This window comes from Tyto alba, unplaced genomic scaffold (assembly GCF_018691265.1).
Source record: "Tyto alba isolate M040663 unplaced genomic scaffold, T.alba_DEE_v4.0 Super-Scaffold_14, whole genome shotgun sequence".
NCBI classification, from domain to species: Eukaryota; Metazoa; Chordata; class Aves; order Strigiformes; family Tytonidae; genus Tyto; species Tyto alba.
In genome coordinates, this window is record NW_024881276.1 from 36038112 (window position 1) to 36064346 (window position 26235).

The 26235-nt window shown below is 35.7% G+C and overlaps 1 protein-coding gene across 1 annotated transcript in view; it reads left to right on the plus strand.

The window, feature by feature from the left end:
- Positions 1-420: 420 nt before the first annotated feature.
- TMPRSS15 (transmembrane serine protease 15) overlaps positions 421-26235 on the plus strand; it is a 56565-nt gene continuing 30750 nt past the window's right edge. The window contains exons 1-10 of the mRNA XM_042788287.1: positions 421-565; positions 2146-2276; positions 2579-2646; positions 3483-3527; positions 5780-5922; positions 13007-13168; positions 18755-18863; positions 21631-21740; positions 23754-23891; positions 25799-25948. Coding sequence (XP_042644221.1) covers positions 421-565; positions 2146-2276; positions 2579-2646; positions 3483-3527; positions 5780-5922; positions 13007-13168; positions 18755-18863; positions 21631-21740; positions 23754-23891; positions 25799-25948 — 1201 coding nt within the window. The remainder of the gene's footprint in view (positions 566-2145; positions 2277-2578; positions 2647-3482; positions 3528-5779; positions 5923-13006; positions 13169-18754; positions 18864-21630; positions 21741-23753; positions 23892-25798; positions 25949-26235) is intronic.

The following is a 26235-nucleotide window of genomic DNA, read 5'->3' on the forward strand; positions in this document are numbered from 1 at the left end:
GAATGATGAAAGATATGGCTTTCACTGCTGTCCTCATAACCACACCTGTGAAGAATTACCAAAAAAACTCCACAAGCAGTAAATATGACAATAGTATTTTATATTAATTTTCACTTAAAAATATTAAATGACAAGAAACAGTGCAAATCTAGTGACCAACCTTATATTTCTGTGGTTTTGTTTGTTCTTTATCTAAGACATAAACTTAAGTGCTTCCTTTCTGAAAACAGTTCTTCATATTTGCATATCTTGTTCATTAATATGACTGTTCAGGAATGTTGTAAAAACCTATGTTAATGAAGTTTTATGGTGTAATTAATTTACAAGCATCTCCTATAAATATATGTTCGTGTGGATTACTATCCTTTTCAGGTTGTGTCTTTTGTCAGTCCTCAATTCATACAAGCTTTCAAGACAGAAATGAAGCTGAAAAAATCACCTGATAAAAAATATCTTCCTCTTAGTTACTATGAAATTCTGTTTGCTTCTCTGCTTGCAGTTTTTGTGTGTGTGTGTGTTGGACTGATTGTACTTTCATGGTTATCAATTCAGGAGTTAGAAGGAGGTAAGTAGCTAACCTTTAGCCTTTTCAGGAGTTTTTCAATAGATGTTCAGACTTCAAAGCCAGTGGTGTTGTCATTATATTTATTTTTCATATTGCATTCTATGCTTTTAATGCTGGGGAGAGAAGGTTGGGGAATGTATATTTTCCTCCTCTCCTCCCCTGGGAATTGATGTGAACAAAATAGGCAAAAATACAGGCACTTAAAGCATGTCCTGAAGCCATAGAAAATAATTTTCATGGTTTAGACTTTGTGAGAGGTCCCTGGAATGCAATCCAAACTATAAAACTTTGTTTATTCAGTTGGATTCATCAACTAGAGAAGATGATATTGCAAATTGTGAATTTTTGTTATTTTCTCCATGTATGAGGTTTGACTCGGAAAGATATTGATAATCCACCAAAGTCTGTTGGGAGATTTAGGTGTTCTACAACTCTTGGAATCTTTTCATTTTTATTAAAAAAAAGTTTAAAAGTCATTTATTGATGTGAGACAGATCATGCACTGGACAGTCAGCTCCCAGCCCTATGTAAAGTTAAGGTAAAGTCATTCTCAATATTTAGCCAATGCTCAGAATGTGTTAGAATCAAGCTACTGTTACTCAAAGTAAATTAAATTTAAAAATTGATGTAGGATGACATTCAAATGGAACTGAAATTTTCATTTAAAGATCTTGTGGATATATATTAACTGTGCTCTGGTAAGTCCACACCTGGACTACTGCGTCCAGTTCTGGGCTCCCCAGTACATGAGAGATATGGAGCTACTGGAGAGAGTCCAGTGAAGGACTGGTGAGACTGTGGAGTCTCCATTCTTGGAGATATTCAAAAGCTGTGTGGACATGATCCTGACCAACTGTCAGTAGGTGGCCCTGCTTGAGCAGCGGGGTTGGACCAGTTGACCTCCAGAGCTCTCTTCTAACCTCAACCCTTCTGTGATCTGCTTTTTTGATTTAGGTCTATGAAGCCATCACTGCTAATAACAAAATGATATTTTGAAATGGGATGAAGGAACCAAGTTAGGCAAAAGGTTCAAGAAATATATTTTTTCATTATAGTGGTTTTTGTAGCTGAAAAAATAATTCTAATACATTGACATTTTTGGTGCCTTCTTTAACCGGAAGTCTATACTATTTTATACTGAAGCACATGAAAACTAAACTAGATTTAAGTCATATTAAAAAAAAAAAAAAAAAAAAACACAAAACTGTTTTTTCATAATATTCATGTTTATTCCTTTAGTTGATATTGTTTTTCATTCCAGATTTTAAAACTTCTTCTCCCTACTGACTTTCTTCTCCTCTTACTAGAATACTATGACATTCCAGTAAAATGAAATGAGCTTAAAGGTCATGATGGTGTATTACTGCATGTACAGAAAGGCTTTAAATGAATGACTGAAGTTTTAGGAGATGAACAGGCAAGAATTTAACCATATACAAATAATAATAATAAACCATTTTTTAAAAATTATATTATATATATTTCTAAAAAAGGCCTTTGATATTTAGAAACACTGGCACAAAGCAGTCTTCTGTTACTAGTTGATAGTAACAAATTGAATTTTATTTTTAAATACCTAGCTGAAGCAGACAGGCATATTCATGGCTACATGGGAACATTTAAAATACTCTCTGGGACATCATTCACTCCTGCTTTGCAAAACAGATCATCAGCTGATTTCAAAGTCCTTGCCTTTGATGTTGAACAACTGGTAAGAACCTACTGGTGTCTGGTTAATTCAAGAGTATTTTGTAGGTACAGTAATTCCCTAACATGACAGGGTGATGATGGCTTTTTCCTCTCTCCAAAATGAGATATTTCAGGTCCTAAGCAAAGTCAGAACTCAATATATTCTTATTTGTGAAAATCAGTAAAGTATCAAAGAAAACATTTGCTTCTACAGTCTAAATTTGGGAAGGAAAAATTGTTTAGTATTAAAAACCATGAATGCAGTGTGCAACTGGGTACATTTTTAATTACTGTATTGGTTCAAGGTTTCTCTTTTCCATATAGATACAAAAAGTCTTTCAAGCAAGTGATCTGAAAAACAAATTTGAGAGATGTGAAATTTCCCAGTTCAAGTAGGTACAATTTAATTAAACTTTGTAAATAAATGTCAAAAGTTCTCACTTAGCTATTTCTCTCAGTAGTGCTTACCAATACCTTGCCTTTCAAGAGATCCTTGGGAACATCCTATGTTATTCCTTTCACATCTCATGGCTTCCAAGTGCTGCTGTGGGAAATTTGATACAAGTGTGTTTCTTTGGACAAACTTCCTTCCTGGACTCCTGTATGTCCACTCCTTGACCAAACCAGTAAGGCTGAGGCCTAAGACCAACTCACAAAACTTCTTTATTTTAATAAGTTGTTTAATTATTTTTTTTTCCACAAGGTTTATTAGTTATGCTATGTTTGCAGAGTTTCTGGCCCTTGTCATCTACAGGAAAGTTCAGGTTAGAGATCTGCTGGCATAAACTGAGATGAATGGAAATACACTCATATGTCCATATGGACATGGATCCACTTAACTCATATTCCTTATGGTGTTAGCAAGTGAGGCTGTTGTTTGACATCAGGTAAAGCTGCACCCTGTGTGTCCTAAAAAGTCCATAAAACAGGTACAATAAGACCTGCTTCATTTATGAAAGCTTGTTTGACCCCACTTTTTCAATAACCTATTATGCTGGTTGTCCTACCGAAGGCCAGCTGGCAAAAAAAGTCCAGTATATGCAGTGAGGTCCATAGCATTAATTCTATCTGCACTGTTCTTAATAAAGTCCTGATTCATCAAAACACATGCAATACTGTCTCCCATTATTGAACAGCTTCAGAATATGCTTCCATGTATCCACACCATTATAAACTCACAGGGAATCATATACTGTTCTGTTGTGTTTTTATTGTTTTTATTCTACAGGAAATCTGAAGATGGCTGTGAAAGATTCAAGGAATCAGAGACTGGGTAATTGCATATGACAAAGTTTACTTAAAATATGGTCAAGAGACAATTAAGTTATTAATTTAGAAAGTTCTTCTGTAGACAGTGAATAGATGAAAAAAATACATCTTTAGAGAGTGGATAGGGCCCTCTAAAGAGCCTATCTTTTCTTCAAAAACATCCTTCATGATCAGAAGAAAAAAAAATGTAATAATTCATGGGACTGTCAGTTTAGAAAGAAAAATTGAAAAGGTAAGGACAGTGAAGTAGGTAGAAAACTAGCTAGAAAGGAAAGGATATCTGTGTTGAGCTTGCTTGTGGAAAGCTACCTAGACTGTGGGGTAGATCTCACATTATCACTGGTAACAAGTTTTAAATAACTGTCTGATGGCACACTATGATAGGCAAGAACAAAACAGAAGACAAAAGATTAAGAATCTAGAAGAACTGGAAGACCTTGAGAAATGAGTGACATAACTAGTTGTCTTATAGATGAGACCACAAAATTAAAGTGCACATTACATGACAACAGATAATGCAATTTTGTGATTCTGTGATACCAGCTGTTCTTGTAATATAAATGCTTTCTGTAAATACACAAATTGGATAAATATTCAGAGGACATAGTTCAGCTGAATGACTGTGCCTGCAAAAGACAAATGGGTATTAGCCATCCATGAATACATGCATGTTGAAAATGGGAAGCAGATTTGAATTAGAGCAATCTTTTCATTGGAATACTGAGGACATGAATCTAATTAGCTAGAAAGGTGGTGTATGATCACTTTATGAGAGATTTTATAACATCAAGGGAATAGAGGACACAGTGGTAGGAGTAAGTCACTTCCAGGTTTTTGTCCTTGTGAAGGTAGATCCAATTTGGTTTCTGCACATAGAAAGGGACTATTCTTATCAAAATTTGGGCATCAAAGATGGAGACATCTCTGAGCTAGTTGCTCAAGACTGTCTTTGTAAATCATGGGTTTTTAAGAGTTTTCTCATCTGATCAATTTAGATGACTTTTCTTAGGAGGACATAAATTATGCCAGCTTATTTCTTTCCATCAACTACAATGGAAATCTGGGTGTCTGCACTGCAAACATCTGTGTTTGGTAAAACCAATTTCACTCCTGTATCTTGACACAAATACCATGGAAATCATAGAAAATCTGATGTCAGTGAATGTTGCATCTGGCTTTTAATACATCAGTAAGGATCTGTCTTCATTTCTGCTTTGAAATAATACTTGAAATATTACTTTGTCTCAGAAATTATTTTCTAGTTGACTGTTGTCATTTAAAAAGTGTCTACTTGTTTGGGCAATTGCCGTGCTATTTCACCCTTGAAACTCTGCTGAGTCACAAGGATAGTAATAAAAGCTTTTGTTTGTTCAGCATGGCCTAGAGGTTATCAGAAACATGTAAGAAATTAAAGAGGAGAGTTTTTCTATATATCGCAAACTGCAAACTATGCTCAGCAAAACGGCAGGATTAATTGCCCCTTATCGAAAAGCTCTACTGAGTCAGTTGCAATTGGGTAGTATAAATGATTACAAATAAAAAAGTTTACACTTAACTTTAAGTAAATGGAGAAAAACTTTTATCTTTTCCAAGCATCATACTTTGACACCACCTTAATCTAGCTACAAATATAAAAATTAATAATAGTATCTAAAAGGGATGGGAGACAGTAAACAGAAAACACTCTAGATAAAATTCAGGCCCCATGCATATTAAATGTATTTTAACCACTGATTTCAAAATATCTGTGCTTTCAGCCATTACTGCTTCCTTATGAGAATCCAGGCAGTCACACAGCAGATCCTCACAGATGATGTTTGTTTTATATAAGTGATCACTTTGTATTATATTTTTGTAACATGAATATATGATATAATTTTCATAACACTTCAAGGTCCACCATCAATATTTTACAGCTTAAACTAGAAGAACTGTTGAATAACAATAAACCTACTTCTCCTTTTGTTTATACAAATTCAGCTCCACTGCAGCAATTGATATGAATGTTATTTTATTTTTTACCACAGTGAAAAAAGCATAAAGAAAAAAGAAAACTGTTTCTCCAAAGTTCAAACCTATTTGATAATTAAGAGGTGTTTCTTCATGTGTCGTCTTTGCCAGCCAACACTTAAAGATACTCTGAATTTGAAAATGGAACCTGTGTTGAAATGAAGTATTGTGTAGATGATAAGTCATATAGCAGATTTACTTCATTAGCTTGCATAACTAATCACCTTCTCTGTTTTCTATTGCTAGTGTTGTTGTGATCTTCAACCTTTATTTTACCCAGATGGTAACAGCTGAGAAAGTAAAAAATGAGTTGATTTTGGGTATCAACACAAATAAAGCTAATTTTACCCAGACTTTGAAAATTGATGTGAACAGCATACAAGTCACAGGTAATGCTAGTAAACATTTTTTTCTCTGTATAAATCATTGAGAATGACAGGTAACATGAATGAAAATCTGGCACCCCAACAACAAAAGGATTGCTACTTACAGTCATGGGTTCCCTCCTTCCCCATGCAGAACTTTCAGCAACAGATCAAAAAAAACATTTACAACCTTGTTGAGTGAGCATTATGTATATTCACTAAGGAGGGAGTAAAGGACAAAGTAGTCATTTCCTGGTGAAAACCACTCAATTTTTATTTTGTGTAGCATAACACCTGTAATTTAATTATCCCTCAAATTAAAGCAGATAAGCCCCAACTGTGTTGTTTCATTAGTAAATGCAATTATCATTCTGTATGATAAATAATAAGGAAAAGGGCTCAGCCTCACAGTGAGTGAAGACTCATTGATTGAAAAGATGTCAGTAAGAACAACAAACTGAATGCATAGTGTGGCTTCTGGAGAAATATGCACAAGGAACTGACTTCATATTCCTCTAAAGCTTAGGTAAAGTGTAAATGGGAAAAAAAGGAATGTGGCTTTAAAGATTAGGTAGTTTTAATTTCTGCAAATATACCAATATAGTGATTTTATGTAAGTACTAGAAAAATTATCAAAGCCTAAGTGGAAGCCCAACAAGATCAGTGGGAATCCTTGTTTTTACCTCAATAATCTTCAAAACAGACTGTCACTGAGGATGAGGATAAAAACTTATTTGAAACCTTTGAAGTGGAGGTTGATTAGCTGACATTTGAAGACCTGCTGGAGATACTATTAAGTAGAAACTGATTGCTTTAAGAAGAGTGGGACATCTGGTGTGCAATGTCTCTTACTCTATTCTAAAAGGTGAATTTTTTGATAAGTACCTCAGATATTCAAAGGCTAAATTCAGAGTCTTGACATCTTTATTTCTCTTTAGTACTTGCACCACATATAAGAAGTTGTTCTAAATAACTGCACATCACTGTGGAAAGTGATTGCTCATTATACTTCAAAAATGCCACCAACTAAAATTATGAAGAGCTTTTTAAAAAGTTGTATATTTATTGATGAACTTCGAAGTAGTCAAACTTTTCTTGCTGTGGATCATTAAAATGCCTCTTTTCACACAAGATATCATCCGTCCATTCCATCAGGGGTGCTTCAATAAAATAACAACTGCAACTAATTAACAATCATAATCATATCTGGCACTTTTGCATCCTTTATATCAGTATGTTCTGCAAGAGAAGTCTTACTCCTGTTTCAGAAAGGGCGGGAACTATAGCACAGGTGTGACTTGCTTAAAATCACAGTTTTCACAGTGATTAAAAGTAACTTTCTTGCAAATTATCTTGGGTTAATTTTAACTCATTTATCTGGTCTAAATGCTGTTCTATAAGACACAGGTGCTCTGAAAAGCTCCTCAGTGCAAAAAGTGTCAAGACAGAGCTCTTCCAGATGAAGACATTTTATATGCAGTACAACTAATTGAGGGTTGAAAGGGATTAATATAGACCATTCCTCCTTAGAAAGATCATAGAGTTTGAGAAAAGTCTGGGAACAGGGTAAGATGGTTAAAAGGAGGGAAGCAGGACACTGCTAGAGATTCAAAGAGAAATAGTCACAGCTGATTTTTTTTTTTTAACCTTTCTTTCTCTGAGTTGTATAAAATTAGATACTGTGCTATAAAAGGAGTTTATAATGAACTTGCTTTCTTCCAGCAGGTACTGAAAGTCTTACTACAGTGATGCCTATAACTTCATCAGGTCAGTATCTTTAATAAAACAGAAACTATTTTTTGCTACCAACACAACATGACAAAACATAAGACTTGCTGATCAGTTGATATAACTTAATAAAGCTGCCTTGACCGTAGTTGAGGCTTCACTTCTAGGGTCTATTCAGTGATAGCCACCTTTCATCATTTCTGAGCTCTTGAGAAAGCAGCGATCTGAAGTCTTTACAAAAGCTCTAAGCGATTAATTAGTGGATCACAACAAAAATTGAGTATCCATCAACCAGCTGAGTTGAAAGCTGAATTTTCTGCAGATTTAGGCAGGTAGATGAAGATGAGGTGTTCTACTCTCATGCTGTGGTTACCAATATATTGAGTAATGCTGATTGATAGACTTGCCTTCTGCTATCACTGGAAGTCTTATGACAACAGGGTATGAAGCAGATACAACTCCTTGGTCTTACAAATTCACTGAGTACAAACCTGCCAAAAGTCAGTCAGACAGCTGAATAATACAGAATGAGCTTTGTAGCACTAGATGCAGGTAGATTTGTTGCATACAAACTGCATACAAGTTATCACATACAAATTCTCCAGGGCAGAGATTCATGCAATTTGTATGTGCTAAAGAAATTCACCTATGAATATAGGAGCCAAGTATTTATTGATAATCTAATTGCAGCCATAACAATTAAAGACTTATTATTAGTCTAGTTACAGGCCTATTAATGTGTATAGTCCAAAGTGTACAATTGATACATCTTATTCCAAATGATACAGTTAAAACTGCTAACAAACAAATTTTCTCATATCTATTCCTTCCTCTGATATGCTATCTCAGTGCTCCCTTGAGTTCTAAGTTCGATGTTGCTAATTATCCTCAAGAAGAAATTGGGTGGCAGGTGGGAGGTGCCAGAGGAAGGGGGAAGGGAGTTGGGAGTTGTTAGCACCCAGGCTGGAATGGAAATAATGTTCCTGGTGTGGATTCCTTCTCTCTTGGACTTGGGTCTGTGTGGGGTCATTTTTATATGTTTATTAACACTGTCTGCTTCCTTGCTCTTCCTGTTTCAGTCAAAATCCCATATTATACCCAAGTTTTATCATATGTAGTATATTTACATCTGCTGGATGCTTGGGTTCTGGCTCTGTTGAACCTAAAACCGTCCTTATTCACCTCACATGTTACTTACCTGAGATTGCGCAGTAATTGACAATTTGTGATTTGTTCTTATACCACTGATGCCTCTACCACTGTTCTGTGCTTTTCCTTTCATGGCTTTTGCTGTCATCTTGTGCATGCACTTTTGGGAGTACCTGTAACAATCCCAATTTTTTTCAACATTCCTCAAGACTTACCTTCCTGATAATTGTTTTATTATAACTGCTTGCTCATGTATGCATCCATGATTTAAGTCTTTGAATGTTTAATTCCTTCCGAAATAATCATTTAGAAAATATATAGACAGATATGTAGGTAGATACACATGTATATAAGACTTTGGAAACTACTGTGAAGGTATGAATTAAGCTTCCTTCTCTGTAGCTGCGTGAGAACAGTCCACCCAGCTGCACCCTCCCTGCACCTTCTGCTGGGCTCTTCTCTCTCACTGCAGGTGGAATGCCCTTAAATTTGTTATACATAGAATGCTCCATAACCTATTTCATACAAAATCATAGAATCATAGAATGGGTTGGGTTGGAAAGGACCTTAAATATCATCTAGTTCCAACCCCTCCTGCCATGGGCAGGAACACCTTCCACCAGACCAGGTTGCTCAAAGCCCCATCCAACATGGCCTTGAACCCTTCCAGGGAGGGGGCAACCACTGCTTCTCTGGGCAACCTGTGCCAGTGCCTCACCACCCTCACAGTGAATTTCTTCCTTATATCTAATCTAAATCTACCTTCTTGCTATTTAAAACTGTTACCCCTCATCCTATCACTACTCTCCCCGACAAAAAGTCCCTCCCCACCTTTCCTGTAGCCCCCTTTAAGTACTGGAAGGCCATTATAAGGTCTCCCTGGAGCCTTTTCTTCTCCAGGCTGAACAACCCCATCTCTCTCATCCTGTCCTCATAAGGGAGGTGCTCCAGCCCCCTGATAATCTTCACGGCCTCCTATGGACCCACTTGAGCAGGTCCATGTCCTTCTTATGTTGGGGGCTCCAGAGCTGAACACAGTACTCCAGGTGGGGTTTCCCACAAGAAGAGAGGGAGAATCACCTCCCTTGACATGCTGGCCATACTTCTCTTGATGCAGCCCAAGATACAGCCAGCTTTCTGGGCTGTGAGCACACATTGCAGACTCATAGTATAGCTTAGTTTAATACTGTTTGCTAAATAAATATGTCTTGATAGAAAATTTCTAGGAAGTTCTCACGCAGGTTTGTGCAGTAGTAGGCCTGGGAGGGCAGGAACATCTAACAAAAGTCTGTGATGGTTGATGATCAGCAACTTCTGCCAGCAAAACTGATAGATGACAGACTATAGAAAAGGCCTTGCTACATCTCTCAATTTATTCCTTCTGGCCCTCCATCTTATAAACTAAGGGACAGGATCCATTAACTGTAGTGACAGAGGGATCTTTTTCGGCTGAAGACATAATCATCTTGCTCACGTATTTCAGTCTTAATGTAGAAAGTAAAAATAGTAAAAAGGGATGCTAAAGACTATTTGGGAGCCAGAAACACCAGGCATCCCCAGTGATTGTTATCAAAAGCACCACTAAGTGGAAGTTGTGTTGGAGCAATCACAAATAAGCATTCAGTGTTTTCCAGAATGTTTTGCAGTTCACTGTCACTAATACAAATCTGCTTATGTGCCCAGGCATTTCTTCATGTGTAAATAAGTATGTATGCCTGTATGTAAATATACAAATACTAGATAGGTTTCAGCTCATCTCCTCACACTACAATAACTGATTTGTTGAGCAATTCTATTTATAACAAAATGTACATATACATTTTAGTACTAATATTAAAGTTGTTGTAACTTGTCTTGTTTCAACAGATCCCATGAGTCTAATTACAAGCTCCCCGACACCAACTTCAGGTCAGAACTTTTACATACCGGGGGAAGACAAGAAAGCATTGCTGTTATATTAATGTGGGGGGGAAAAAAACAAAACCAAAACCAAAAACTTTTGAGGTTATTGAAAAACATGTGGCTAGTGCTAAAAGAATTATATTTAACATACACTTGGGTTCCACATTATTTTTCTTATGTTTATTGTGACATTTGACCTTCAGGATCAAGCCACTCAAGCTGGTATTACCATATCATTACCTAAGCTGGGGTCTGGAGATACAACAAATAATGCGTATATAAGAGCAGAGTAGCCGCTGCTTAGTTCTTCCCGAGCAATGGCAGAGTTGCTCCCAGGGAGCAAGAAGGAGAGTTCTAACCTTGGGTTGTGTTTGCCCAGGTTCAGGACAACTGACCACAAGCAAGACCTCAACAACTGTAGGTAGGTAACTATGTATGGGGAGAAATAGGGAGGTTATATGAAACAATCTGAGATCTTAGAATTATGGTGTTTGTGTACAGCCTCTTCTCGCATCATTCATTTCTCACATCCCATTCCTACAGTCGCACAGTATGTGGGTTTACCTTTGATTTGACTAAGGAGACTTCTTCAAAGAGAAGGGACTTCTAAGACAGTACATTCTACAAATACGGGATATGTGTTGTGTATATTGATGTATATATTAACTCTCATATTGACTGCTCATTTTTGCTTCCTATTATTTCTTGGAGATTTTTGGAAAAAAAAAGAAGAAAAAAAAAAAACCTGTTAGCAAACTTTCACATGACTTCCAGTGGACAGAAAGACAAAACTGTTTGAATCTTTGAAAACCTCCTTTTCCCTTATTAAATGATGAAATATATATGATATTTATAAGCATTTTCAAATGGGTCTAATGTATTTACTGCCATTTTTTAGTTGAATATAGCAATAACATTGCAATTTAAGGTAATTTGCTGTTCAAGAAAAGTCAAAATGTTTTACTATAAAATGTTAATTTCTTTCTGCCCAGTAGGTGGCAATGCTGTTTAGTTTTTTGAGTTGAAGAATAAAACTAGAATTGATCATGTCATATGTAAACAATGTTTTCTTTCATATTGCACTTGTGCAAAACACATTCCTAGACTATTGGCTGAGTTTTTGTTTTGCATCTAGTTTCAGTTTCATCTCTGCTCATCTGTGGCAATTCATTCCTTGGCACTGTATCACCTCCAACACTTGACTAAAGTATGTTTGGTTTGCTTCAATTTACCAATTGAATGCAAAATGGCTGCTCTTTTCCTTTACACCATCTGCATTGCTAACACTGAAAGTGTTTTGTAAAGCACTTTGAAATGCTACAATACATCCAAACCAATTTCAGTCTTTGTCACTTACACTGATATTCAGTACAATGTCATACAAATATTTATTTAATCTGATCACAGAACCAAGACTTTTATGAAAAAATAAATCAACCAATAATGGTTAGAGGCTGCAAAACTAGTTTTACAAATTAAAATTTTTCTTTCCTGCATAAGAAATTTTGACCTTTTCCAGTAAGCATTTACTGACATAAGAGACTATGTGAATAGTGCTAGGTGAACAGTTTCCATAGAATTTAATGTAATTTTCAAGAATTTTTAAATTAGTAATTATCCAAAGCTTATTTTACCTGCATGTTCTTGTTTGCTTTAATAGGACCTACTTGAATTCTACAGCTGTCTAAGATCAAAACCATCTAAAGATATGTTTGCAGTGGATGAACATTTATGCTCTAGAAAAACAGTATTAGTGAGATGCCGTAATTTTAAGGATCTGCCCATGTATTCTTTTTGCAGAAATTTGTTCTTAATTTACAAATTTAATTTGCAAATCTGAAAATAATAGGATTTCTGATATTCCTGGTATTTCAAAATCCAGTCTTTAAGGCTTTTGTTTTCAAGCTTTGCTGGTCAAAATGAGATTCTTTAGCATGATGAAGTGCATCGTGATGTGTTGAAGAAATTAAATTAAATCATATTCAACTAAAACCAGAGATTTTTTTACTGTTATTTAAACCAAAGTACAGTTTTCTCATGTTATTCAAGCATAAGAAATTTGAAAATGTCATTTATTATATTGCATAAAGTAGTTTTTTGGGTAGAGAAAGGAAATGGGAATTCATGGAAATTTTCTTCCAGCCCTACTTCAAGCTTAGTTTCAAAAAATATGTCACTTCTGAGAACTACCTCTATTCTGTGACAAATTTGTGTATTTAGTATCTGATATTTCATTCCAGGCTTCTAAAAATGCAGTTGTGTAAAACACAATAGAGGTTGATTTGATTTTTGCTAAATTAACCAGAGGTACGTCAATTTTCCTTTCTAGTGAAACTGCATTACTGCTGTGCTGTTGTCCTTATTATTTCAGCTGAATGCTTGCCACCTGCTGAACTTTGTGATGATGGTGTAACCTGCATTAGAAAAGATTTATTTTGTGATGGAGTCTTAGAATGCCCGGATGGTTCAGATGAGTCAGAAAAAAGATGTGGTAAGAATGTAAACCCCTGTAAATCAGTCTTTTTCAACATACTTAAACCTGTCAGTAGTTTTAAAATAATCTATAGGCAATAAACTGCACAGTGAAGTCCAAATCAATTCTACTACTATGAGTGATGGTTATAATCTTTATCTCATAAAAGAAAACAATTTTCTTTAAAATTCTAAATAATTAAAAGTACGCGTAATAAATAATGAATAAATATTACAATCTGGATATATTAATGTAAAATAATATATAATTACAAATGTAAAATAATATATGATTACTAACTAATGTAAAATAATATATAATTACTAACTAGTGTTTATTAATAATATAAATAAATATAATATAAATGATGAAATAGTAGAGAAATGTCATATGAAGTTGTGTACCAGTAATATCAAATAATGTTATTTCCAAATAAATTAAAATTTTGACCCTATACAGATACAAAGTCACATTACCTAGTATCAGAAACCACTTAAGGGCATATATGGAGTGAGAAGAAAGCTTTCTCTTTGATTCCAGTGTTAAGAATATCATCATACAAAACACTACAAACAGCTTTTCCCGGGTTACTATGTACACTCAGTTACACTGATATTGTACATCCAGAAAGTAGATGAAGCAGGAGGGAGTGGTGGGCAGCAGCAGCATTTTTCATCCAGGGCAGGCAAGTGTCCCTGCTGCCACGGCAGGATGGAGCCCTGGTGGAACTCAAACTCTGTCTGGTGGCTGCCCACCCGTGTCCACTACACCAAGGGCGAGGGAACGGGAGTGTCGGCATCACACCGGCACAGATGCTGGAGTTGCTGGCACCACAGTGAGACATGCAAGATGATGATGTGAAAATTTGGGCAGCTGGTTCTAGGTGGCCCTGCTTGAGCAGGGGGTTGGAGCAGATGATCTCCAGAGGTACCTTCCAACCTCAACCCTTCTGTGATTTCATGAAAATCTTACAAACCTAAAACCTGATTGGTTTGTTAACAGAAAAAGTTTATATCCTTCAGTGCCATTGAGTTTGTTTGCCTGTATCTGACTGCCTAGTTTCCCTCAGCACCTTTTTGTGCAGAGCAGCCACTGATCCACTTGGCAGTGAACACTGGATTTATACTAATGAGTCTGAATACATACTGCTTATCAAATTGCTTATGCAGATTTTAGGTGGTTTTAAGATAAGTTGGAGCAATTAACTTCCTGAGTGTTTTGTTTATTTGTTTGGGGTTTTTTAAATATAGAATTTAGTGCTAGAGAGATGGAAAGCTTACTGCCCTTATGCTGTAAGGACAGTCTTCTGAGCTTTCCTGAGAGTAACAGTGGGGACAGTCTAGTCTGAGCTTTCAGAAACATGCTGGGCTCTGGTTTAAAAACAAACAAGCAAGTAAAAGACCATTTTTATTTTAAAGATTCTGCAAGCCTGATTCTGAAGGCTGGTGACATGCTGACCCTTTCTGCCAAAAGTGGAATTTTCTTCAGAAAAAAAAGGTGAACTGCAGATCTGACTATTACCTGCATTTTTATGAGTGCAGCCAGCTCAGGAGACTTAGTTGAACTCTAGGGGAAAATATCCATCAAAATCCTTTAGCAGAATATCCACTGAAACACATCCAAATGTCTATCTAGCATAACACCTGCATCCAGCTAGATCATAACAATGATGAGCTCTGAGAAGGCCCTTCTAAAGTTGAAGAAATCAGAAGGTCTTAAAGTAGCCTCAGGTAGACCTTTGTTCCACTGCAAGTAGTAGGATAGCACAACCCCAAAGAGTTATTCAGTCATTCATTTTTACCATCATAGTTTTGTTCTGAGATGTGGATTTTGTTTGAGATGTTTGTTTAGTTTGTTTTATTTTGATTTATTTTATTTTAGGTATAGCGAAATAAAAAAGTGCAGATCCTTATAGCTAAAAAGTAGTATTATACACCTCATCAAAATGAATGCTTTTTAGTTACTATGAAAGATTAGGTCTGAGTTTACAAGTTCTGCTTACATTTTATTAAAGATGATCCAGTCAGACCTGTTATATAGGACAGAATTTAATTCATAATCATAAATTGGTAGATACAGACAAAAATAAGCTCACCTACTTGCTGTCAGAGTTATGGAGACGTGACTCAAGCTGTGCCCCGGAGGCTACACAGGGGTTTAAGTTATGAATTGTGCTTAAGTAGATTTTTTTCAGCTGAGGCGTGACCTCTTATGTACATGGCATTTGGATCTGATTTGTATCTCTCCCTGAATCTCTACCAAATGTAAGTTGTGAATGTTCTCATTTGGAACTGAGGATATTATTTCTTAATCAGCATTTTAACAGTCACTAAAGAATATGCACAACTGAGATGAAAATTTCAGGAACGTGCATACGAGTAAAAAGTAGACAGAATGTCATAAGGAAACTAGCTGCTGTTACAGGGAACAGGATGATTTTCCCCTGTTCATCTTCACTGATGCCTGGTATTTCCAAGCAATTCATTCAGTTGCCATTAGTTCAGCAGTTTCAACTCATAACCTTACAGAAATACAATTCTGGCTGGAGGACAAATTGTTGCACCATGACTCTTATGTTACCTTTTCAGTCCAAAACTCAGAGCTTTTCTAAACTTATGTATTTAGGTTTCTCAGCAGACTTTGCAAGACCAGTGGAATGAGTGGTAATAAGCCATATGCACGTTTTGGATACACACCAATTTTTCCACCTCTTTGATTTTTCACTTATGTCCCATCCCTAGAATAATTTAATACAGTGACATAAAAGCTAAAATTGTCTAGATTTTCAGAAATGCATCAGAGTTTCACAATGAGATTTACTATCAATTTACAAGAGTTCTTGCACACAACAGCATTGCTACCCTTTAAACAACTTGGTTTGTTTTTTCATCTGGGTTATTATTCCCTCTAGTACTTCTGATTTCAGAATATGTTAGCGGTTTTAAAATATAGGGTACAAGGTTGAATTTTAATAGTCTCTTCCTTCATTAGACAGACTTCAGTAAAATCTCAGATTCTCAGCAGAGATTGAGGCAACTGAACACCTTCATTTTTTTGGTTTTATTGATTAAAATTATCTTGAAAGGTTTCTTTCTGGCTCTGCAATGTAGTGAAGTAACAAAAGACACTGCAAAAGTGTGGTTAGCAATTTCAATGAAAGGGTCTCTAGAGAAATGTGAAAGTCTGAACAGCATCTATTAATAATAGCTGGCATTGCTGGAAAGCAGCCATGTAGCACATAAGTGTAAGGAAAGGGAGACTGGAGGCTGATCCCAGGAGGTGTTTCTCTCTGCAGACTCTCTGCAGTTATTCCATGTCTAGGCTAACACTTTGTGATTACCTACCTCACAGCATCACCACAGTACTGAGATAGATTAATCATATATAAGCTAGGAAGTAATGCACTGCCCTTGGCAGAGAAAGGTCCTGTCAAGTGAAATATGGGGGCTTGATCTGACCACTTTGGGGAGCTTCTTGCAATTCAAAGATAACAGGATTAAGCCCTCCTAATGTGCCCTGTATACAACATAAGTAAATAGAAATGGACAGCAAGGTGCATGTTGGGGAAGCAGTGAATGTCTCCTGTCTCATCAGAACTGAGGCTTTTCTGAGGGCTCCAGGAGGAGGCAGAAGTGCAATGAGCTCTGTGACCCTGCCTGCTTTTGGCCACAGCTGTCTCCTCCCTCCAGCGAGGAAGCTGGCGGAGGTTCTTCAGGGAAATAGGACCAGTCCCAGCTATCTCCCTGCTCATTCCTGAGACACTAAGCACTGACTATTGCTAGGCTGTGGATGAGAATCCTAAGGACTTTTACCTGAATCTTTCTGTCCTGTTTCAAGTTACTCACTGTCTCTTAAGAGATAAGAAGAAAAAATAAAAAGAAACAAGAACAGAAATTGTTGACGCGAGCAAACTTTTGTCATTAATTTTATTACAACAGTATGCTATATCTCTTTTCATTATTGCCAGTTCTGTAAACTCCTTTTTAGATCAGGATGTGCCTTGCTAACCATTTGTTAACAGTATTACTTTTTTGCACACTTCATTAATAACAGGCTGGGTGCTTTCCTTCTTCTCACACTGATTTTATTCTTCTCAATGGGAAATGATTGTAAATATTAGACTATTGGTAAGAACCTGAAACAAATTAATTAAAATTGACAGAAAAAGTACTAGACTAATACTCAGCTCTAAAGATGTGTACTATTCTGATTAAAAGGTTATATAGAATAGTAGTTTTCTCCTTCATGGACATTTTTTCCCTATGCTTTTAAAATCTTATATGTTTTTTTTCATGTCAAAGGCCATGAAGATTGCAAAAGGGAGTATGTTTCTATTCCAGCTCATGTATTAAACATATCATTATTAGTGAAGTTTATTTTGCACAGGTTTTTTTTTTAACAGTGCATGAAACAAAGCTTAATTTTTATGTTATATTTACTAAAGTGGTAGTCAGAATTTTACACTTATAAAATGAACAGACAAGGAGCCCTGATTTATGATTTTGTATATCATTTCCTATAGGATAACTATGCTCAATAAAATTTTAATTTAATTTTTTATAGGATTGATTATTCATAATTTGAATAGTCATTATAAGTATGATTTAATTTCTGATGTTAATGAAAATCTCTGTCTAATTCCTGTTTATCTGCCTCAAATTTATAACTTGTCCTTACCTCTCCAGATAATCATGTATGGTACAGATTTTATCCTTATTTGAAAGTTCTATGATGCTTTCTGAAAAACTGAAGAAAAACCATCATCAGGCTGATTCCTAACATAATGTTCAAACAATACAGCAAACCTTCAACAGTGCTTCAGTGTTTGATGAAATAAAATAATTCTATATGAATTAGCATTTCCAATCTTGCTGAGGCTTCAAAATACATATTTTATTTTTAAATAACTTATTTTTAAACAGAAGAACATGCATAGAATGGAATAGCAACACCAAGGTAACAAAACTAATAAAAGCTTTTTGAAAAAATGTATTATGATGGATGACATTTACCTCAGATGAATGAATTTGATAGCTGGCAGGAAACTTGGGATATCCACTTATCTCTTTGAGTACTTTGTAATATATAAGGTTAGCAACTAGGAAGCTGCTCATAAAAGTAGAGATAGCAATAGTCAACCATATCCCTTCTTGCTTTTATTCACAAGATATCAAATTGTTTCTGGTAGTGCAAGCACAGTTTCCTGATTTAAAGTAGCTGTAGATAAGAACTGTTAAGGCAAAATCCTGTTTTGTTACAAAAAAATATAAAATAAAATGAAAGAGAGTTGGATTAGTTAAATCCACCTGCTGGATTTGAATTATTTTGATTGGTTTGGACTAGTCTGAATTAATTGGATTGTCTCTAATTTAAAAGTGAATTATCTGTACTGCTTTTATTCTCATATAGTAAGTTGAGATCAAATAGTCATAGGAATTAGAAGTGGGAGTAAATTGGTAGTGTGTTTTACTTTGTCTTCCCATTGTTGCTTACAAAGGATTTCCAAGGTAACACATGTAAAACAACATGTAAGGTCACCCTCATATTGGCTCTGATTCTGTTTTTCAAATGGGATCTTGACAAATGTTCCTTATATCTTTACAGCTGCAGTTTGTGATGGAAAATTTATGTTGACCAATTCCTCTGGGTTTTTTCACTCTATGAATTTTCCAAAACCATATAATGCAAATATCGTTTGCCAATGGATTATACTGTAAGCCATTTTCCAATAATTTTCTACCTAACAGCTTTTTGATTATGAGGTGATATTGTTTCCTGCACATAAATCTTATGGCATTTGTTTGTGTTCCCAAATACCCCAGTGTGGAAATTATGTAATAACATTTCTCATTTTTATTTATGTAACTTTTCTTTAAAAATTTGCATGCCTAAGCCCCATAACTATATCAATAATTTTCCTATTTACAAAAATTTTTAGGTATAGTGCTGAGAAATCTTGTGTATTATATGTATGCACAGGAACATATTTTTAAGGTCGCAATAAATCACATAACTCAAAATAATTGCAAGAAATTTGTTTAAAAGTATTACAGTAAATACTAGTCTTTAGGTAGTGGTTTTATATTATGTAACTGTTTCTGACAGATGGAATTTTCAAGAATCCCCTTGTCATTTACAGATGCACATTTCATCTGGGAGTTAACAGCACCTGTGTTCATAAGTCATTTAGGAATATGTTTTAAAAGCACAAGTATCATTTGACTTAACGGCACCAAAAGCTTTTTAAGCCTTAGGCACAAGGAGTGGAATTTGTTTAATCAAGGAAACATACCTACAGGGAGGGACAGCTCTTTGACACTCTAGGTCCACTTCACAGGTCAGAAAGAAAAGATAGCTATAGTATGTGATAAATCTCATCCTAAAGTACACATTTAAAATAAGTTAGATGATTGCAAGTCAGAAGCTCCTAAAAATCCATACAATGACTGCTAATTCAGAAGTTACTGCTTTGAAAGGCAGTAATTCTTATTATGGCTTTGTAATAATGGTCACTCTTTGATTCTGAGAAGTATTAACTTGGTGGTAGAGTTTCAAAGGAGATTAAGGAAATGCCTTTAAAATTGGATAAGATTTGGACTTCTCATTCCCAAGGCTCCTTTGAAAGTGCTAGCCTTTGAGTTTGTTCAGGACTTTCATCTTCATGTTGATGCTTCAGGAAAAAGTCACGGGTTTGCTTCTGTTTAGTACACTTGTTCCTTCTCATTTTCAGCAATACAATTCACTAGTAATTACTGGCTACAACTGGTTTTAAAATATAGGTGTGTCACAGAAAAAGCACAAGATTGTATCCTTCAGAATATAAACTTGACTTGTTCCTCAGTTCATGGTGTTGCAGAATTTGAGCACAATAAATAATCATGTCTCAAGTGCACTAGTTCCTTCTAAGATGTTAATTTTGCTTCAAACACTGCTGTAGCTGCAAGAAGCATTGTATTAGGTAGATATCTATACCAGGTATGTAGATAACAAAAGCTTAACTTTTAAAGGAATCATGAATAATTGCAAATAATATAGTACAGGTGCTCAGATCTGTGTAAGTACAGCTTGATCAATGATAAAAAAAAAAACCATCTGGTTCCATTTCCACTTCTCTGCTTTAAAAAAGTCTGGCAAGACTGACAGTAAAGGCCTGAAAAATTCAATGTGTTACTCAAATTTTGTCTCACTTTCAAAAATAATTGTTTTGGTGAGGGAACCTTTCGGGTTTTCCAGAAACCACTGAGAGATATTTTGTCCTATTATTTTTATTATCCCTACAAAAATGTGTCAAAAGTCACCCTATAATGCATCCAAGATTTGATTTCTCTTCTGGCTTTCTTTGTCTAGAAAGATTTCCCCATTACCTTTAGAAAAAGCTTTTACATTTTCACCCCATTTAACTCCTCCCCAAATGAAGATGTAATTTCCTCTCCTTTTAAAAGTAAGAGCAGCATGCTCAATATTTCCCTGAAAGATTAGCTTCCTGAAGGATTACTTTTCAGCTATATGTTTTACTTTTTTAAAACCGAGGATATGTTTTTCATATGGAGAAATACATAACCAAAAAAAAAAAAAAAAAAAAACAGCAAATGCAAATATTCAAATATTTACTTCATGCTTCCCTACTAGTCGGTACTGATAAGCACCATCAGATTGCAGTTGAAAAGCTATCTTCATTGGGTCTTGATTCCAAAAAATTATAAATATTGGTATTGGAAGCTAAGCTGATTGTGGTGGTAGACTTTTAGAATTTGGACTACCATATGTTTAGTGGAAAGGCAATGGGAGAACAACTTAAATATAGATTATTGAAAGAACATAACTGCAGCAAAATAAAACCCATCATTTTTTACACTTTAGTTAAAGTGACTTTTGTTATTCAGTTTACTGGGTGATGGTTAAGTTTGATAACATGTTCTCAAACAGTGCATTTGAGATCCTCAAATCTTCATGCAAATCCTGATTTTGTCATAGAAGACATTATTCTGGACTTTCAGGAGGCAGATTTTGATATCTTGCTATTCGTATTGATACCATGATACCATTCCTATGACTTTAGGAAGTCTACCTGAACAGTGAGAAGTTAGCTATTAGTAACATGTATTCAAAAGTAATTGCAAATTAATGAAATGCAGAGGAAAAAATAAAAAAAAAAAAAAACACACAAAAAACTATTCAGATGAATAACACATTCTAGAGAAGATTCAGTTCCTAAAATACATTTAAGTCCAGTGAGTAAAGGAGTACTTGTACTGTTATAGAAGTTCTATGCTCTACTCCTTTGGTAATTTTACAATCTATAAATTAACCAAATAGGCCATCTTGATTAATAATCTTGATCAATGTAATTTCACATTTGTTCTGAACTTAACATAATTCAGGCACACAAGTAATTTACTGCAGTCAGAAAAAAAAAAAAAAAAAAAAAAAAAAACAACAAAGATTCAGTTTTGAGGTTTATTTTTCTTCTCTTATTTTAGAGTGCCTCAAGGGTTATCCATTAAACTGAACTTCACTTCTTTTGATACACAACAATATGGGGACAATTTAAATATTTTTGAAGGTATAGGACAAAACAAGATTTTAAGAGGTAAGGTTATTTTTTCAGCTAATATTACTTTCCATTAATAAAATTTAAATGGTAAACCAAGCACTTTGAAGTGAAAAAAATTACATGTGTATGTTTAAGCAGAACAATGCATCTGTGTATAGTTAACCTGTTAAGCAATAGATCTTGATATACATACCTACTCTTACAAAGTGACCAGATAAATGCTTCCCTAATATATTAAGAAATGACTACTTTTTTTAAGATCTTATTTGAACAATCTTGATAACTTGACCAGAGCCATGGTCCTGTGGGATCCATGTTTCATTGGAAATATGTTGTCAGAAGAACTTGCAACATCACACATAGTAACGTAAAATGAAAGCATCTAAACTGAAACTGTTGGGAAAAGTACTATGATACTCCCTGAAATTCATTACAGGCATGGCATTGCTTTCCTCAGACTTTGAAATATTGATGATACCTTATCCCTGTCTCTAGATTCTACCCTGGAAAACTGGGATTTTGCCCATTTTACATAAGTCTCAGTCTATGCTGAATTCTATCAGAGCTGGAATACATGTACTTAAAGATAGATATGTAGAGAGAAGACAGAAAGATATATTATTATTTATCCTTATTTTTGTAAGCAAGGAGAGAACAGGAGAGAATGGGAATGAAAAATAATAAAAAAGTCAAAGTAAAGCATAGAGAAATTCTACCTTTTCAGTGCCGCTTTGAATTTTACACTTTGATGCAGGAAATTGCTTCAATAATATTCTTTGCAACAATCATTAACATGTATGGTTTAAGGACTGCTGTGGGGATGACCATTGATACCACAAAGATATACAAACTGTGTTAAAGACTGTCCTTCAATGTTTTGCCTAAAACTTTGCAGTTTGTGGGGTAAATTTCCAGTTACTGGAAATACCTAATCTAGAGGAGAGAGGGACTACAAGACATTTCCAGATTAAGACTCTCCACTTAAGTAAATAAAAGAACATGAGAAGGAGGAAGGAAAATAATGCACATATATTTATGTGTGAAAGATGATGACCTTTGTCTTTCCTTAATAATTTGGCACTGTTTCAGATATGTAGTATTACAGGTAGGTAAGTAGCTCCTCTTCAGAAAACCAAAGTTTCTCTATCTGTACAAAACTGGGCAAGGACTTCAGAAGAGAAAGAGTAGAGGCAAATCTTTAACAGAACAGTGAAGAATTCAGGATTTTCTTTATCCTGAACATGGTCACTAGTTTATCTGTTGTTGCCTGGCAGCATATCAACTTCACATGGAGGATCAAATATTTTATTGTATGATTACTTGTATCGATCCTTTAATTTTACACATATGGAATTTATATGAATTTAAATTAATTTAGAATTTAAAGTCAAAATTTAGATTTATTGTACCATAGACTCATAGAACTGTTCAGGTTGAAAGGGACCTTGAAAGATTCTCTGGTCAAACCTTTCATGAGAAAGGAAGCCTAGATGAGATTATCTAGCACCCTGTCCAGTCACTTCTCAGAACACTGCAATTGTTCCTTTGCTACATACCTTGATACATATATCACAAAATGAAATTCCTATGTAATTTCACAGTTTTCTTACTCTTTGAATATCTTTAAGTGTATATGATAATTATTAAACTGTGAGAATAAGTATATATAACAAAAGTATGTAATCAATGCTGTGATTCTAGAGTTTCAGAGTGCATATCTCCAAAATGTTGAGAACATTTGCAGCATAATAAGCATGAATATTAAAATTATAGTGTTGAATATGTGTACTATAAGAGACATTTCTCCACTAGCTGATATCCATATTGATGGATATGAGAGATGGGATATACAGAATACTTAAAAGGCAGCCAAACAGCTAAATGCCTTCAGGGCTTTGAAGCTATTGTAGGCAGGATCACAGTACAAGACGGAAAGCATTCTTTAAGACTCAAAAATCTAATCCACTGTATTTTTGTGACAGCACTGGGGACTTTAATGTACATGGGATTGTTTTCTCTCTGACTATATTATTCTTTATTTGTTCTCAGCTTCTCTGTCAGGGTCTAATCCTGAGACAATTTACATTTTTTCTCATGAGGCTACAGCACAGTTTATATCCGATTATTCTGAAAATTACAATGGCTTCAATGCAACGTACACTACATTTAATGCAAATGAACTAAAAAGTAAGTGGTTTCTTGTGTGTGTGTGTGTGCATTTGCTTGTTATCCCAAAAGTTTGGTGAAACTATATTTTCAGTTTGACAAAATGGAGATGAAAAGAGAAGCAGTATTTTCTGGCCTCAGTCCACTAACTAGATCCACTTTGAGATATTTCATACTATTTTAAAGATCAAATCATTGATTTCAGTACGACTATACAGGTTTACAGGCACGTATCTAGCAGTAGGGTGATGCCTTAAAACTTAATCTGTCTAAATTAGAGTAAAATTGTGTCCATATCATAGAATCATCATAAAATCATAGAATGATTTGGGTTGGAAGGGACCTTAAATATCATCTAGATCCAATCCCCCTGCCACAGGCAGGGACATCTTCCACTAGACCATATTGCTCAAAGCCCCGTCCAACCTGGCCTTGAACCCTTCCAGGGAGGGGGCAGCCACAGCTGCTCTGGGCACCCTCGGCCAGCGCCTCACCACCCTCACAGTGAAGAATTTCTTCCTTATATCTAATCTAAATCTACCTTCTTGCTGTTTAAAACTGTTACCCTTCATCCTATCACTACACTCCCCGACAAAGAGTCCCTCCCCACCTTTCCTGTAGCCCCCTTTAAGTACTGGAAGGCCATTATAAGGTCTCCCTGGAGCCTTTTCTTCTCCAGGCTGAACAACCCCATCTCTCTCATCCTGTCCTCATAAGGGAGGTGCTCCAGCCCCCTGATCATCTTCACGGCCTCCTCTGGACTTGCTCCAACAAGTCCGTGTCTTTCTTATGTTGGGGGCCCCAGAGCTGGACACTGTACTCCAGGTGGGTTTTCACAAGAACAGAGGGGGAGAATCCCCTCCCTCAACCTGCTGGCCACACTTCTCTTGATGCAGGCCACAATACAGTTGGATTTCTGGACTATGAGCACACATTGCTGGCTCATAGTAAGTTTTCTCTCTGCTGACAACCTCAAGTCCTTCTCCACAGGGCTGCTCTCAATCCACTCATCACCTAGCCTGTATTTGTGCACGGGATTGCATCAACCCACATGCAGGACCTTACACTTGGCCTTGTTGAATTTCATGAGGTTTTCACAGTCCCATCTCTCAAGCCTGTCATGGTCTCAGTCAGAAACCTCTCAACCAGTTTATTCACTTAATGAACACTGTTGAATCACTGATGCTAATCATTATTCTGTGATTACCTGACAATACCTACTATTCAGGGTTCCTGACATCCTAACTCATTGTCACAAGTAGTAATCCCAAACGGTAAAACTAGCATTCCGAAAAATACCTGTTTCAGTAAACAGGCATTAGAAAAAGTCCAGATGTAATAAATCTACAGTGACAACAAAATTCAGCAATATGACTCATGTATTGGTGTTCTTTAGTAGTTGGGAAAAAAAAATAGATGCAGATTGGACAAGTGAAGGCTTCTTCAGCTGCTAAACTTAGAGCAGGATGTGAATAGGGGATGTGCCTGGAAAGGGATATGCTGCAGGAAGCATCCAGAGTGCCAGCAAACTCTTGTTATGAGGAAGCCCTTGCTGGGGGCTGACCTGCACTTCAAGGCACCATGAAAAGACACTGAGCAAAATATCATGGGAAGAAAAGTGATGAGGATGTTGCAGTAAATATATGTGAGCAAAGAGGGAGCCAAGGAAAAAGACAAGGAAAGGGGCATCCCTGGTGCATGGACCACAGCACTTAACATCTGAGCATTCAGCTCTGGTTGTGAGCCTGTTCAGCTGGAGCAATCCAGGCCTTGGCAAAGAAACGAGGAAAAGAGCAGGGTTAGCCCTTAGAATTAGCTATGCAAGAGGTCCTCTCTCATTTACATTGTTCGTCACTCATTCTTATGTAATACTGAGAAAATACTTAATGTCTCTGTCATTTTTAATTACTAGAGTTTCTTATTCACAGACTATGAGAAAGTCAATTGCACTTTTGAAGATGGCTTTTGTTACTGGATACAGGATTTAGATGATGATTCAGACTGGGAGAGAGTTCAGGGTCCTACCTTTCCATCTATGAGTGGTCCTGATTTTGATCATACATTTGGCAACATATCAGGTAAGATCAAATACAAGTTGCTTGCAAATTATAGGAAAAACTTGATTTAGTTTATGTTATACCACTGTAGAATAGATTTTTTCATAGTGGTATTGTTGGGATGTAATTTTGTTCTGCCATAAAAATGAGCCAGGGCTACCAGACAAAACATTTTATGCTACTGTTTGACATCTTGTGGAAAGATACGAAAGACAAAAGAAGAAATAATGGAATATAGAAGGTGATTAAAATATGAGGTATTGAAAAGTTTCAATGCTATTAATATGTCGAAGTGCCTTATCTGAGAA